The sequence below is a fragment of the Gouania willdenowi genome, chromosome 15 (genome assembly GCF_900634775.1).
Source record: "Gouania willdenowi chromosome 15, fGouWil2.1, whole genome shotgun sequence".
NCBI classification, from domain to species: domain Eukaryota; kingdom Metazoa; phylum Chordata; class Actinopteri; order Blenniiformes; family Gobiesocidae; genus Gouania; species Gouania willdenowi.
In genome coordinates this window covers 20387731-20403097 of record NC_041058.1, presented here as the reverse complement: position 1 = coordinate 20403097, position 15367 = coordinate 20387731, and the positions used below count along the sequence as shown (strand labels likewise).

The following is a 15367-nucleotide window of genomic DNA, read 5'->3' as shown; positions in this document are numbered from 1 at the left end:
TACACCTATTTTGGGGTTCTCTACTTCCTTTTTTAAGGTTTATCCTGTTTCGCCAACTCTCACGCTATTCACACAGGGTTCTTCTATTACAATGCAAGCCCCTGATAAAAGATTTACACTTGTAATCAACAGAAAAACAGTCATTAAAGTAACTTACAAAACATGCATTATCATTTGCTAAATTATCTTTGTTTGATTGCTTGCGAACTGGTTCCTTTTCTTTAACTCGAACACTCAAAAACATGTGGTCTGAGGTTTACAGATTGACTGGAAGTGTTTCCACATTCCTCACATCTACTATATATGGTTTTAATTCCCTTTATGAGTTTACTTTACTTTATGAGTTACTGGTTGGTAAAGTCAACATTGGAGCTTAACTTTAGACACACGTATCCCAACTAATAGCTCTATAACAAGTGTAAGCACCCACCCTTTCACATTCATTATACCTAAGCAGTGTCATGTTTCACTGTCTTTAATCACTCTATGTATATCAGTAGACTGGTACAGTAAATTACACCCCATAGCACATTATGCACAATAGTAACATCACATTATACTTTCAGCTCAACCAAAATAACACAATAATCTTGCCTTTTAATGTCCCCCCTAACTCTTTCTCCCTTGTTCGCCTCCCCCCATTAGGGTCTAACATGGCCCTCTCTTTTAACATTTTTCCCTCTGATAAAGTTTGGCTCACAATTCCTTATAGGGCTGATAGTCATGAGCAATAACATAAAAGTGTTTTTTTTTGTTTTCAATAATAAATAGTGCATAAAGATTACCCTACACATGGTAATAATCTTGGATTGCATCCATTCTGCAACAAAGGCTTTTCTGAATTAAGTTGTAATATGTCTTTTAATTGAACTGTTTTGAGGTGAGATGACAAGAGTAAATCTATTTGTCAGGGTAGTTTATTCTAAGTTAGTCACATGTAAAATTTTGTAAACAGAACAGCTCACACACAGGCAAGTATCAGAAGCATTCATTGGGGTTTTTTTTAATTTATTTTTATTTATTATTTATTAAAAAAAAAAAAAAAAAAAAATTTACATGTTGACAAACCTTTTATTTTATACAGATGCCTTTGTGACAAATACAATTAACTTCCAAATGTGCAAGATTTGGTGTCTTTCTTTTTAAATTTATACATGAGATGTTTACTGTATGCAAGGGAACCGTGAGAAGATTTATTACCAAAATAAACGTGGGGGTAACTTAAATAGTACTTTGAGTACTACTTGATTGAGCTACTTTTTACTTGTACTTGAGTATTTTATGTATGACTTACTTGTACTTGTACTCGAGTACAATTCCAATCAAGTAACAGCTACTTCTACTTGACTAGGATATATCAGTACACTTTACACTTCTGCAAATAACTGGGATTGTTGCATTTGAAATAAATATTTACCTCTCTAAATGAAAAGATGCGTCTAATTTTGTTTTGTATTTTGCATGTATAAGGAAGTATACAGTTTAAATATATATATAAAAACTAATCTGATTCTGAGTTGAATGTTTGGGTACCTCTGGTGGTTGAAAGGGGTACTGCAGCTAAGTAGCAGCCCCTCCCCTTAACTCTACCCTGCAGTGTATGTATGATAATTACCAGTCGAGTAGGAGAGACAGACAGAGAGTGTATTGTAATTGTGCGTGAATATTTCGTTGCAAAGGACTGGACCAGGACCAGGACCAGGACCCGCACCCTAACCGCTAGTGACAGCCGTGGACGCCCAGAGTCGCTTATCGCTGAGCTGTGGTGAGTTCCGCCTCCTCCGTCCTTTACAAAGCTAAGGTAACGGTTCTCCATAATCACTCCTTATTCCTCCGTGCGGCCGCTATGAGTCCACACACCGTGGACTGAGGCCCTTATATCGGCCATAGTAGACGGGATATCCGGGCTTGAGTGCGGGTTCGGTTTGAGTTTTACTTCGGTCGAAGGCAGTGATTGTTGTAGAGGTGTTTCCATCCAACAGAGGCCTGATTCTGAACAGGTGCAGGAAACACAGTCAGCCATGATAGTAACAAGTCAATGAAGTCACTAAGGAATACACTAAGTGGCACAAACATATACATATATATATAAATATATAAATGGGTTTGTGTAACAGCTGCTGTGTATTTTTTAAATAAGCGTTGGCGTCAAAGTGACGGAAAGCTAACATAAAGAAAATTAAGCAGTAAAGTTAAAGTTTAACTAATGTTCCTGGTAATTTGTTTAGATATGCTTGGGTAATATTTGGAGTTTTTTTAATTTTTAATTTTAACCTGCATTACATTATTAAAACTAGGGCTGGGCAATATGCCTTTAAAATGTATCACGGTATACGTTTTTCATATCAGTCATATTGATAATTATTGATTTTTTTAAAAAAAAAAAAAAGGTTTTTTAACCTATTCAAAATAAGGACCAGAAGAATAAAGGGGGAACAAAATTAAATACTCTTATTTTGAATGTAATATTTAACATTTAAAAAGAGGTCAACACAACTATGGACATAAACTGAAAAACCTGAATTAAATGAACAAACAAAGCGGTCAATGTGCAAATATAGACGTTAAATAAATGCTTAATCAAAAGAAATGTGCAGCCGTTCCTCTGCCTAGTGCCTACAACACCCAGAATGCCTTGCGGTTATTGATTTTGAATGTTTTCTGCTGCACTTTTTGATCATGTAAAGCACATTGAGTGGCCTCGTGTATGAAATGAGCCATGCAAATAAATTTCCCTTGCGGTTCTGAGTCGGAGACGGTTTCCGTATTTTTTTTTTAAACAGAGTTCAGTGAATTTATTGTACATATTTTCTATTGATATTGATCACATCTCTATCGCAATATATATCGTTTTTTATTGTTCAGGCCTAATTAAAACTACAATTGAAAAATTAAATATGTATTAAAGTAATTTTCATGTTATTATCTATGCATTGACTGTATGTGCTTCTAAATAAGTTGTCAAACACTCTCAACACTAGGGATTTCCCAATATAACTCTTCACTTCCGATACAATACCGATATTTCAGTCTTGTGTATTTGCTTCACTGATACCGATACAGTTCCGATACTATATCGGCACAAGTCATAATACATTTATTACTTATTTTGTTGTGTGCAATGTTAGAAAAGGCTTGATTAAGTGATATTATTAAAACGGAACAACAGTAACATTAGTGTGAGAAAAATTGCCTGCTAATCATTTATTATTATACTAAAGCGCGATATAAATCAAGTTCAATTTCAGTGCCATTTTTACCATTTAACCAAAGATTTACATACATTTTAATTCTAAATATTAAAATATTCAACAATTACATACAATAAATGAAAAAAAACAAACAAATTATTAGACCCTGGAAAAAAAAAGTCAATAAATCCAATAAGAACAGTATATAATATATCAGAGATTTTAGATGCAGGTCAATATAATTTAATACTTCTTTTCCTTGTTTTCTTTGGCTGATATCGGACTAATATTGAAATCGGATAGAGACACTCTTATTAAACACACTTTCAAAACCTCATGCAATGCTTTTCTAAACAGTACAAAAATTTGATTTATCTGAATAAATGTGGAGAAAAAAGCTGTGTATGTGGTAATATTCATGAATTATTGTTTTATTATTTCCCTTGGTTAGCCATCTAGTTGATAAATGACAGGGATTAGCTATTCTGACAGAGAGGATGTTGGTTTAAGAGCCGTTCTTATGTTCACAGTCCTCTGAGTGTCTTTATCATCAAAGAACAGCACCAGCTAGTTTTTATCTGGGGGTCTGTACTTTTTGGGCAGCTGTAGGGTCTCTGTGTGTGTGACAGAGGAGCAGCATTCCTGCACACCTACTGGCATGTGGGGCCTCAGTATGAGAGCGGCTCTTACTACACAATGAGTTCAGAGTGGATTCTGACCGGTTTTGCACACCAACACATTCTCTATTTGAATAGTTTTATAGTCGGGTGGATTTCCTGGTTTCTCTCGTGTGGACTTTAAGTTCCTCCGCTGTTTATTTAGCGCAGCTCATTACGATTCCCACTGAGTGGAGCAGAGCTGCAGGACACTTCCCACTGAGTAGAAAACATATCCCTGTTCTGTAAACACTAAACAGTCATAGCTCTGTAGTTTAATCCAGATCAGACCAGAGTACTTTCACTGGGGGGGAAGTGAATAACCATTCTCTGTCTTTTGTCTCGTTCTTTCTCAGCCTGCCCATACAGACCAGGTATCACATTTCTAAGCTCTTGTGATTTGTGCTTGAGGTGGTTGTGCCTCACTTTTCACACACTTTTCTGTCTTGTTATTACTCTCTTATAGTTTCTCTGTATTTGTTGTGCGTTTTTTTTTTTTTTTTCAGCACATTTATCTAACAAAATATTGTTGTTCTTTACCAGTGTATTTATCTTGACTACAGTATATACTTTAATTACAAATGTGGTGCGAGCGTAAAACAAAATGGCATACATATTTAAAGTATTGATTGGAATCAAAGTGATGCATCACGTTGTGAGTGACTTGTCTTTACAGCAGAGCAGTAGGTATCCTGCATCACTATCAGGCTTAATCCAGGTTATAGTTGTTGTCTGATATTAAGGTAAATAAGAAAAAAGAGGTTGTTTCAAGCTGCTGGATGGTTTGTGTCGCTGCCTCACAGTGCAGAGACTACAGCTTGGAGTCTTAGTGCAGGGTTTACATGTTCTCCCAGAGCCTGCATGGATTAACTGTATTCTATGATTCCACCCCATCTTAAAGCTCTGAAGTATAATTAAAAGTACACATCTGTAAAATAAACATTTAAGTCCCAAAAAACATAATATATTATAAAATATTACAATATGATATAATACAATATAGAATACACACATTTGTTGCTGCAAATGTCACTTTCCCTTTTGGGGATCAAAAAAGATGTATTCTATACTATTCTTCTATTTTAATATAATGTAATAAAATGCAATATAATACAATATGTTGTAATATAATATATTATTTTGAAAATCTCTGTTATTGGTAATTTAGTAAAGGAAACAATAAGCAAATTATTGTTTTAAAGAAAATAAAAACACAACTTTTTTTTGTTTAAACAGGCCTGTAGTTGGTATTCAGTAAAACATATTAATAACCCATCTAGAAATACAGATAGCAGTAAACACGTCATGATTAATCTCAGAACAATGATGGAGTCTTTCGTGTAAACTGTTCTGAGAGTTTTGATAAAAAAATGTTTGTTAAATTCCCTTCAACATGTTTTTTCCAGCAAGATTCTTTTTGTCTTCTTTTTAAATAATATGTTAAGGTTTCATTTATTCAGACAACTGTTCCTTAGGAAATCCAAACTTCAAAGGAAACATCAAAGTAATCAGCTGACATGTCATGAGATCAAAGCGGATTTCCCAAGGAACAGTTGTCTGAATAAATGAAACCTTAACATACTGTATCTCTTTAACATAATTAATGATTTCACACTCTGAGATTAGAATACAAGATACTTGATAGCTTAGCTTCCCCCAGCAACCCAAGCTTTGATTTTGTGCTGCTTGCAGGCTAACGCCACATTAAATGTTTGTCGTATTATTTTGAGTTCTTTTTTTTGTTTTTAAAACAAAACCTTTATTTCTGATTGCTGTGCTATAACTCCTAGCCCAGTGTGCTGCTGAGTAGCTAACAGCTGCTATATATAGACGGCCCAATGTACGACCGCTCGCCAAGGCAATATTTTTATCCTGTGCCAGGATGTATGCTGTTGGAGGGATATCTGCTAGCATATACGCTAACCGGCTGCGTGCAGAAGGCATGGGCTCCAACGACCAGGCTGTGCCCTTTGCTAACCAGACCTACGACGCACTGAAGCAGGAATGCCTGGAGTCGGGCACCCTATTTGAAGACCCCTGTTTCCCAGCTGAGCCCCCGTCGCTGGGCTTTAAGGAGCTCGCACCATTTTCCGCTAAAACCAGAGATGTGGAGTGGATGAGACCCACGGTGAGCATAACATCAGGAAGTCCAGTTCAAACTGTTTATTCTGACACACATTTTGCTTATTTACACCCTGAAAACATTACACACATTACCTTTGAGTGCTTCTTCATGGTGTGTTTCACAACTCGCTTATGGACCACTTGTGGTGATGAGTAGGCTCGACATAAACAAACATATCAGTGACACTGTCTCATTTCATGTATGCAGACCCAGACAGAATAGGACAAGTAGCAACAGGAACTTTGTCAGGCCGCTGCAGCTGTCAGGCACTTGAGGCATTCACTGACCGCTCCCTCATTGGGACATTTGTTTACAGAGCCGCAATAAAACACTGGAAGTTGGCACCGTGTGGCTTGGAAAAGATGACCTTTAATAGTGGATTGTAAAATGTCTCGATAAGTGTGTATTCAATGTTGTTTGATTTGATTTTCTCCACAGGAACTGTCGAGTGACCCACAGTTTATTGTGGGTGGTGCTACCCGCACAGACATCTGTCAGGGAGCACTGGGTGAGACATTTGTATCAGATATGCTTGTAAGAATAACACAAAACTACAACTTCAAACTGAGTTAATTTCTTTGGCAGGTGACTGCTGGCTGTTAGCGGCCATCGCCTCACTCACCCTCAATGAAAGGCTTCTTCATCGAGTCGTACCACACGGCCAATCCTTTCAAGACGAATATGCTGGAATATTCCACTTTCAGGTATTTTCTAGATAATTTACTACTCTTGTAAACCTGCTGGAGACAATCTTCTTTCATCAGATAAAGACATTGTAGGCCTTCTAGATCAATACAGTATACAGGAGTGGTGGCCTAGTGGTTAAAAACACAGAAAGGGTTAACAGTCTGAAATGTAATGTCATGTAGAGGTGATAATACGGGGAATACCTGGAACAAACTATAACAAAAATGGTGTCAATCCAATCACTGTCCTCCTTGTCTGATGAAGAAATACAGGGAAATCATGGTAAGAATGAAGGAAAAACACTTCTCTGCATCCGTCTGTGGGATTCCACATCCCACAATGCAATGCGCAAAACTTTTCTGACAATTGGGTTATTTCATCAAACCCAGCTCAGGGTCATTTTCAAGTTTAACTTGAGAGTGGGGCTCAGTTAAACCTGGATCTAACTGGAACAACTTAGTTGCCACGGAAACACAGTCTGTGTCGCAAACCTGCTCTCAACCAGGTTTAAGCAGCAGGCTTGGTTTACCTGCTGCTTAAACCACGTCAACATTTTGAAAAAAGTTATATTGTGGTGCTTTAAAACACTTAACAAAGATATATGAATGAAAAAAAGAGTCAAAAACACTTGTTATGCATTTTATCACCATCTCTGGCTTTAATGTGGTATTTAAAAGGAAATCAAAAAGAATATCATGGTAAATGTTTAATTATGATTTAAAATCACTACAAATGACGATAGAATCATTGTCTTATTACGTGTTTAATGTGTTCTGCACTTTTTATTAAAATGATCACAGCCTCCATGTGTTAAAACCATCAGTAATATGTCTCTGAAAGGATTGGTGTGTATCTATCTCCTCCCGTTTACCATGGCAGATCCATTCATTGAGCAACTGATCATGAGAAAGCTCTTAATATACAGTGAGGTAGAGGGTGTTTAAGGACAGTCACAGGGCAGAGCACTAAGGACCCTGATGCCAAAATCCATAAACACTACAGTATCATTTTTCTGCACGGTGGGAGCGGCTGCATTGTTGAATGTGACATAAAGCAGCGTAACATTCAACGTCGCACACAACACAGCTGTTCCCTCCGTTCATTTGAATTTCATGTTTCTGCTGAGTTTCAAGAAACTATTTACTAATCAAAACACACACAAGTCTAAAAAATTACATATTATTTCATTGTGAGTAACTGCATCATCTTTTTAAAACGCTGACCGGTTAAAATAGAAACACAGTAAACCCAGCAAACTCACATGGATCAGTGTTTGGTCATGCATGTTTCTGTTTGTCTCTTTGATAAATTTACTAGATAACACTAGCTTTAACGGTTTACTACTTTTAAATGAAGACAAACTTTTGAACGGCAATTTCCACCTTTTACGCCCAATTATTAGAGTAAATGATGTTTGATTTATTGATCTATGAAGCCTGCTCTATGGATTTATCTGATTTAAAAATAAATTAAAAAAAAGATTGTATAGAGAAGCTTTAAGTTAATTAATGCAGTTCTAATCAGTATTTTGCTTGTTGTTTTGTGCAGTTCTGGCAGTTTGGTGAATGGGTGGACGTGGTGATTGATGACAGATTGCCTGTCAAGGACGGTGAGCTGATGTTTGTCCATTCAGCAGAAGGCAATGAGTTCTGGAGTGCACTCTTAGAGAAAGCTTACGCCAAGTGGGTTTTTGGACGTGCAACCACACGTGTTCCATAATTTAGTATGTGTGTGTTCAGTGGGAAGGGGGAATCTGAAGTGCTGCTTTTTGGGGTCTGTGATGTCACTCAGGCTGAACGGCTCCTACGAGGCCTTGTCTGGAGGAAGTACCACAGAAGGCTTCGAGGACTTCACAGGCGGCGTGTCAGAGATGTATGAGCTCCAAAAAGCTCCCAAAGATCTGTATAGGATCATTGGAAAAGCTTTGGAAAGAGGATCCCTGCTGGGCTGCTCTATCGATGTAAGTGCTGACCATGCTGGTGCCTGCCTAAAACCCACAGACCACAACATCATGCATTAATGGCATTTGTTGGAGGAATAATAATTATGATCATTGCAGATCACAAGTGCTTTTGACATGGAGGCTGTTACGTTCAAGAAGCTGGTGAAGGGCCACGCCTACTCAGTCACGGGACTAAAGCAGGTTAGTGTGTGTCTTTATCTTTGCTCAGCTGTCATTAAAAATGATAACACATTATTTGAATCTGCCTCTTCTTCTTTGGTGTGATGTAGGTGAATTTCCGTGGTGATTCGGTACGTCTGATTAGGGTACGCAATCCTTGGGGCCAGGTAGAGTGGACTGGAGCCTGGAGTGACAAGTAAGAGTTCCCAAGCGTTGATGTTTTTAACCAATGAATCATTGATTGATTAATTGTTCATATTTGTCTCCTTGGTAATAGTTCTCCTGAATGGGATCAGATTGACCCGTCCGAGCGGGAGGATTTGCATCAGAAGATGGAAGACGGGGAGTTTTGGTAAGAAGTTTCAGTCAGGAACTTAAGTTAAATAAGCCGTTTCTAAAAAACTGTAGTAAAATTTGGTTTAGAACTGATTCATTTAGTGTGAATGAAAGGAAAGTGTTGAGAAAGTGAAGCATTTAGAGAATGTTTTGTGTTGTACAAATCTTACTTTTTCTGCACAAACTGGACTTGGTCGTCCCCTCAGCAGCAGCAGCTTCAATGATAACAGACAGACATTAAATTATTAGTTTTTGTAGTTAATGTTTATAATGTATACATCACGATTCCTCTCATCTCCATCAGGATGTCTTTTAATGAATTCACCCGACAATTTAATCGACTAGAAATCTGCAACCTGACCCCTGACGCTCTGAGCAATGATGCTCTCAGCCACTGGAACACCATCAAGTTTTATGGGACGTGGAGGAGAGGCAGCACTGCTGGGGGCTGCAGGAACAATCCCAGTAAGTCTGAGACACAATGAAGGCGACTTTAAGTAGTTACTTTACTTCAACTATTAATAATGTTTTTAAGTGTGTGGTTTGATTTTAGATTTTCCAAAAATTCAGATTTTTGCTGAAATATGCTGCAGCTATGGATTTCTGTTGTCAGCTTTGCTTCCAGAATCTACAGCAGACATGGGAAATTGGTGGCCCAGGGCCTAAATGCAGCCCTCACCCAAAGTGAATGTATAAAATGACTCAAAAAACATACAAAAATGACAGACAAATACTTAAAAGGGCAAGAAAACTATACAAAAATGACTAAAACCCCACAAAAGGGCTCCAAAAACACATAAAATGACGAAGATTTAAATAAATACACAGTTACTCCAAAAACACACAAAATTACAGAAATACAGAAAAAGACAACAAAAATGACTTCAAAAATATAATTCAATTCAATTCAACTTTATCAGAATCAGAAATGTTTTTAATGGCCATGTACAGTTTGAAGGACAGTACAAGGAATTTGTCTTGGTAGTTGGTGCACAAAACAAACAACAAAAAAAAATAAAAAAAACAAAGAACAACCCAGCAACAATAATAATAATAATGATCCTGGAGGCGTACAGGTCCTGGAGGGAGGGCAGATTGCAGCCGATGACCTTCTCTGTAGAGTGGATGATACGCTGCAGTCTGGCCTTGTCCTTGGCTGTAGCTGCAGCTACGGCCTTATATAGTGCAAATTACAACAATAGTCATCTCAAAGCACTATCAAAATATAAAATTCTTAAGAAAAAAACCTAACAAATCCAATCATGACAACAAAACTACACAAAAACACACAAAATGACTCCAAAAACACACATAAGCCCTTTGTTGTTTCCTATGTTAATGCTCAGATTGGTAATTTTTCTAAATCCTGACACGAATGTTGATAATGTGGCCCTTGAATCAGACAATCACATTTTCATATCCTTGCAGTGATAAACAATTGCCATGTTTGGTATACAGAGTTAGACTATAGGTATCTTTAAATCTGATGAACTTTAGTGGAGCGTGTATCTATAAAACTAACACAAATGCGTATTTTTAGACACGTTCTGGATCAATCCTCAATACAAGATCACGCTCCTGGAGGAGGACGATGATCCAGAGGATGATGAGGTGGCGTGCAGTTTCCTAGTGGCGCTGATGCAGAAGGACCGCCGCAGATACCGGCGTCAGGGTCAGGACATGCACACTATTGGCTTTGCTCTCTATGAGGTGAGAGCAGAGTGTGGTGTACACATTTGATTTATTACTGAGCTTTGTTTTGAAATTCTAATCATTTCTTCGCCTTTTTTTCTCAGATTCCTGAAGAGGTAGGCAGAGTTTCTATGTTTCTTTATCCAAGAAGCTATTTGAGCTATAAAATCATGTTTGTTATTAAAGATTGTGTTCCTGGTAAAGGTTTTAGAATCATTTTTTGTCTTTGTTTTTGTATTGAATCAATCGTGTCTTGCTGTTTTCAGTATAGAGGCTGTCAGAACGTCCACCTAAAGAAGAACTTCTTTCTGAGTCACTCGTCGTGCGCTCGCTCAGAGACCTTCATTAACCTGCGTGAGGTGAGCACCCGGCTGCGTCTCCCCCCTGGGGAGTACCTCGTCGTCCCCTCCACCTTCGAGTCTGGCAAAGAGGCTGATTTCGTCCTGAGAGTTTTCACTGAAAAGCAGTCTGAGACCGAGTACGTGTATTCTACTATTGTGTTGCAACAATTCTTTCTGACTTGTGGAAATGTACAATAACTGAGTGAAGCGTGTTGCTTTTTGTAGAGAGCTGGATGATGAAATATCTGCGGATCTGGAGGATGAAGTAAGTAGGAGTGATGTTTGATCCACATTGTGGGGACATTTCATTTTCAGCCTGAAAATAAAAGAACTCAATTATCTGCATTGCTACCAGCGTCATGTCTTCGTTTCTTTGTTTCCTGCAGGAGGAAATATCTGAAGACAGCATTGATGACTCTTTTAAGTCCATGTTTTCTCAGCTCGCTGGAGAGGTAGTTTAATCCCTCCATGAATACATGTTAACTCACTCACTCAAACTACAAACATCTCTTTTTCTCCTTTTTTTTTTTTTAGGACATGGAGATTTCTATTTACGAGCTCAGGACAATTCTAAACCGGGTCATCTCCCGGCGTGAGTTATAGTTTATTGTCACAACAAATAGAAACTGTACACCTGTTATTACTGTATCAGATTCCACTGCAGATTGTGTTTTTTTCACTTACTTTTTGCTTCTTTTTTTTTTTTAGATAAAGATTTGAAGACTGACGGCTTCAGTTTGGAATCATGCAGGACCATGGTCAACCTCATGGACGTATCCTGAGTGGAAGAAGCTCCCAAAGTTTTTAAATACAACTATTACAAATTTCACAAGAGAAACATGATGTTAAAAAACATCATCATTTAATCTGTTCTGAAATGATAAGACAACGTAAACAAACAAAATGAGGTTCCTCCACAGGATGTGCTTCAAGCTAAACTTTAATTTGGATCGAATGCAAAGGATACAACTGGTACAACTCAAACTGTTGAAACCCAGTTAGCTTTTCCAGTAGGGCTGGATGATATATCGGGAACTAAAAAATAAATCAAGTTTTCTATTTTGGCTATCTATCTATAAAAGTTATGAACAGATTTTGATGAAATTTTGAGGAAATGTTGATAATGGGTCAAGGAAGAGCTGATTGAATTTTATTGATGTTCTGACTACCAAAAGAAAATATATAGAGATATATATCTATATCCCATAATTTTCCCATCCACACTGTGGAACTCCTGTTAATGTCAATATGAACACATACCTCTGACAGGCAATGTACTAGTATAGAAAATTACAATATCCCCTATATCGATATATAGATTTTTTTATAGCTTAATTTGTTTTAAAATACTTTTTTTTTAGGAGTTGCTGCTTTCTCTACTTCTCAGGATAGCATAAAAAACACAGTTTGAAGGATTGCAGAGTTCGTCGTAAACCAGACCTATATCTAAACAAGCTACTCTACAGAACTCACTCACACGTGCTGTCCCTTAAAGGAGAAAATGCCATAAGTGGCACATACGTATTGTGCAACTGTTTGTTAATACATGTCTGTGTGGCATTTTGTTTATCAGTAAATGTAACCCTGAGTTGTCTTTCTGGTCAGGCTTCATGTGCGTTCAAATGATCAAGATTTAAATCGCATATTGCTATTTTGAGAAAAAAAATAGATTTGAGTTTTGATTCATATCGCCCAGCCCTGTTTTACAGTTATTAAAAATATAAATCATGTGATCAAATGTAGCAAATATAATATCATTTTGTCCCAAATGTGATCAGTAGTTTTATACAATGCACATATTTTCTCCTAACTTAGTTTGAATTATTTTATAGGATGAAAATGGTGGTTTTTCCTGCTTTCGTTGATAATTGATAGTTTATCAATGTGAACCTTGACTCAGTCCTGCATAGAAAGACGGCAGTGCTCGTTTAGGTCTGGTGGAGTTTCAGATCCTCTGGAATAAGATCAGAAAGTGGCTGGTATGAAAGAAGACAGTGTCCATGGACTTTGCTCAGTTTTTTTCATCCTGTGTTGTGCTGATGTTTGTGTTCCCCTCCTGCAGATCATTTTCAGACAGTTCGACCTGGACAAGTCGGGCGCCATGAGCTCGTACGAGATGCGTCTCGCTGTAGAATCAGCAGGTGTGACGCACAACCATTAATTTTTTTTTTATTGACACTTACTTTTTCTGGATTTATAGTAAAAACTAATATTCAGCTTCCCAAAATCCTTTGCAGGTTTTAAACTGAACAACAAACTGCACCAGATCCTGGTGGCTCGCTACGCAGAAAACGAGATGATCGACTTTGACAACTTCATCTGCTGCTTGGTCAAGCTGGAAGCCATGTTCAGTGAGTTACAGTTAGTTACAGTATGCAGTGGAGCTCACATTTAAGTATTTCTATTACATGAAATATTTTTTTTTAAATAGCAGGTTTTTTTTAGTTTTTTCAGCATAAAGAAAATATGTGTTGGAACCAGGGTTGGGATCAATGAAATTTTTCAAATACTTCTTCAATTATCTATGTTTGGTTTCAACTCAATTACAATTACGTTGACTGGCCTTTTTTTTTTTTTTCAATTACGATTATAATTTTCTACTAAAAGTCAATTACATTTACATTCTCAGTTACAACAATCATCATAATGACTGAGCATTTAATAAATAACCCCATAAAACGTAACCTTTCCTAGCTGTTAGCATCTCTTATGATCATGGGTCGGTTTTTACCCATGTTTATAGTCAGTTGTATAATACACTGAAAAATATTATCCATTGTCTCTTGGTTACCTTACGAGGCTTCCTAATCAATGAAAATATAGTTAATAATTTAGGTGTGGGGGTCAAGCCTTTTTTCTGTCTGTATACCCCTGGTTTTTAATTATTTTAAAAATGGTAAAATGACCCTCACAAGAACTGACAGATCTGAAACATATTTTAATAATTAACTACGTATGTATAAGCCATGGAACTGTAACATGGTTCCCCAGTTTTGCATTCAATTAAATTGTAATTTCAAGTTAATTATCTGAACTTAATTACAATTAAATTGTGATTACAACAGAAACAGATATGTCATATTGTAATTAATTATCAATTACATTTATTATTGATCCCAACCCTGGTTGGGACACACTAGTATCCATTAAAAGATGATTAGCTAATGATAAACATTTTTTTTTTAAACAGGGTCATTCCAGCAAATCGACAAAGAAGGCTCAGGAATGGCTGAGATGAATCTCACAGAGGTAGTTTACTAGTTCTGCTTCCACCAACTTCTACGTTTGACTATTTTCTAAATGTATCTGTATGTGTGCGTTTTCCAGTGGCTGTACCTGACAATGTGCGGCTGAGGAGGAGCATCATGAATAGTGGCGGTCTTATAGTGTTATGAACCCCGAGCTGCAGAGACTTCCGTTAACCCTTTGATTCACCCCGCCGAGACATAAGTAAAGAGTGATGTTCTAGTGTTTAACACACAACTAGAGTTCTACTAAGCAAAGTCAGTCCTGGATATATTTTACAATCTATGCAAACTAACAGAGTCACAGAAGCCCATAATCTCACAGAGTAGCATGATCTAGTGCATGAGTCACTCCCTGTAATGCACATTGTAGGCCATTGAAGCTTGCTGCTGCTGTTTGTATGCTAGCTACGTTGATGCCATTAATTAGATTTTAGAATGTACCTTAAAAACAGTTAAGGTACTGAATCTATTAAGTATTTTTTTTAAAAAAGGTTAACTTGTGAATCTGCCTTTATTTTTCTTAACCTGATTTTAGAACAGAACAAAGGAAGTCATGGCATCAGCATAAATTGGCTTTTTATCCTTGCTCCTGTAGGGGGCAGAAGAGAACAGGAAAATTGACAGGTTTTCAAATATTGGAATTAAGAAGTATTCATATTTTTCTGTAGTTGACGCAAAGTAGACATTTGTTCAAACTGATTTTTTAATTATTTTTTTTAACGTATTTTGCACTGGGATTGTTTTAGTTTACTGAAGTTGCCTCTTATTAATATCAAATATTTCACCCAAGTGACAGTTACATTAAACTACACAATACTGAACATCTTACTCATCAGAAAGTGTAAGTTGTTCACATGTGTTTTAAATGTGCCAGTCTGTCATGTCTTTTGTGTTGTGAATGTATATTGTGCCTTTAATAAACCCTTCATCCCAGGTTTGTGTTTTTTTTTAATATTTATATTGTATAAT

The 15367-nt window shown here is 37.0% G+C and overlaps 1 protein-coding gene across 1 annotated transcript; it reads left to right on the top strand.

Annotated features, from left to right (window-relative positions):
- Positions 1-1565: 1565 nt before the first annotated feature.
- On the top strand, positions 1566-15331 carry LOC114476451 (calpain-1 catalytic subunit-like). Its single transcript, XM_028467968.1, has 23 exons — positions 1566-1765; positions 4204-4221; positions 5729-5975; positions 6411-6480; positions 6558-6676; positions 8208-8341; positions 8451-8619; positions 8719-8802; positions 8892-8977; positions 9059-9133; positions 9422-9582; positions 10658-10827; positions 10914-10925; positions 11076-11287; positions 11376-11415; positions 11537-11602; positions 11685-11742; positions 11859-11923; positions 13061-13129; positions 13213-13291; positions 13388-13501; positions 14341-14399; positions 14478-15331. The coding sequence occupies exons 1-23, from the start codon at positions 1605-1607 to the stop codon at positions 14502-14504; spliced, it is 2295 nt and encodes a 764-aa protein (XP_028323769.1). The 5' UTR covers positions 1566-1604; the 3' UTR covers positions 14505-15331.
- Positions 15332-15367: the final 36 nt, after the last annotated feature.

Coding starts and splice junctions, on each gene's coding strand:
- LOC114476451 (XM_028467968.1), top strand. CDS start 1,605: ATGATAATTACCAGTCGAGTAGGAGAGACAGACAGAGAGTGTATTGTA. Junction 11,924..13,060: donor CCATGGTCAACCTCATGGAC/GTATCCTGAGTG, acceptor AGTCCTGCATAG/AAAGACGGCAGTGCTCGTTT. Junction 13,502..14,340: donor CAAGCTGGAAGCCATGTTCA/GTGAGTTACAGT, acceptor TTTTTTAAACAG/GGTCATTCCAGCAAATCGAC.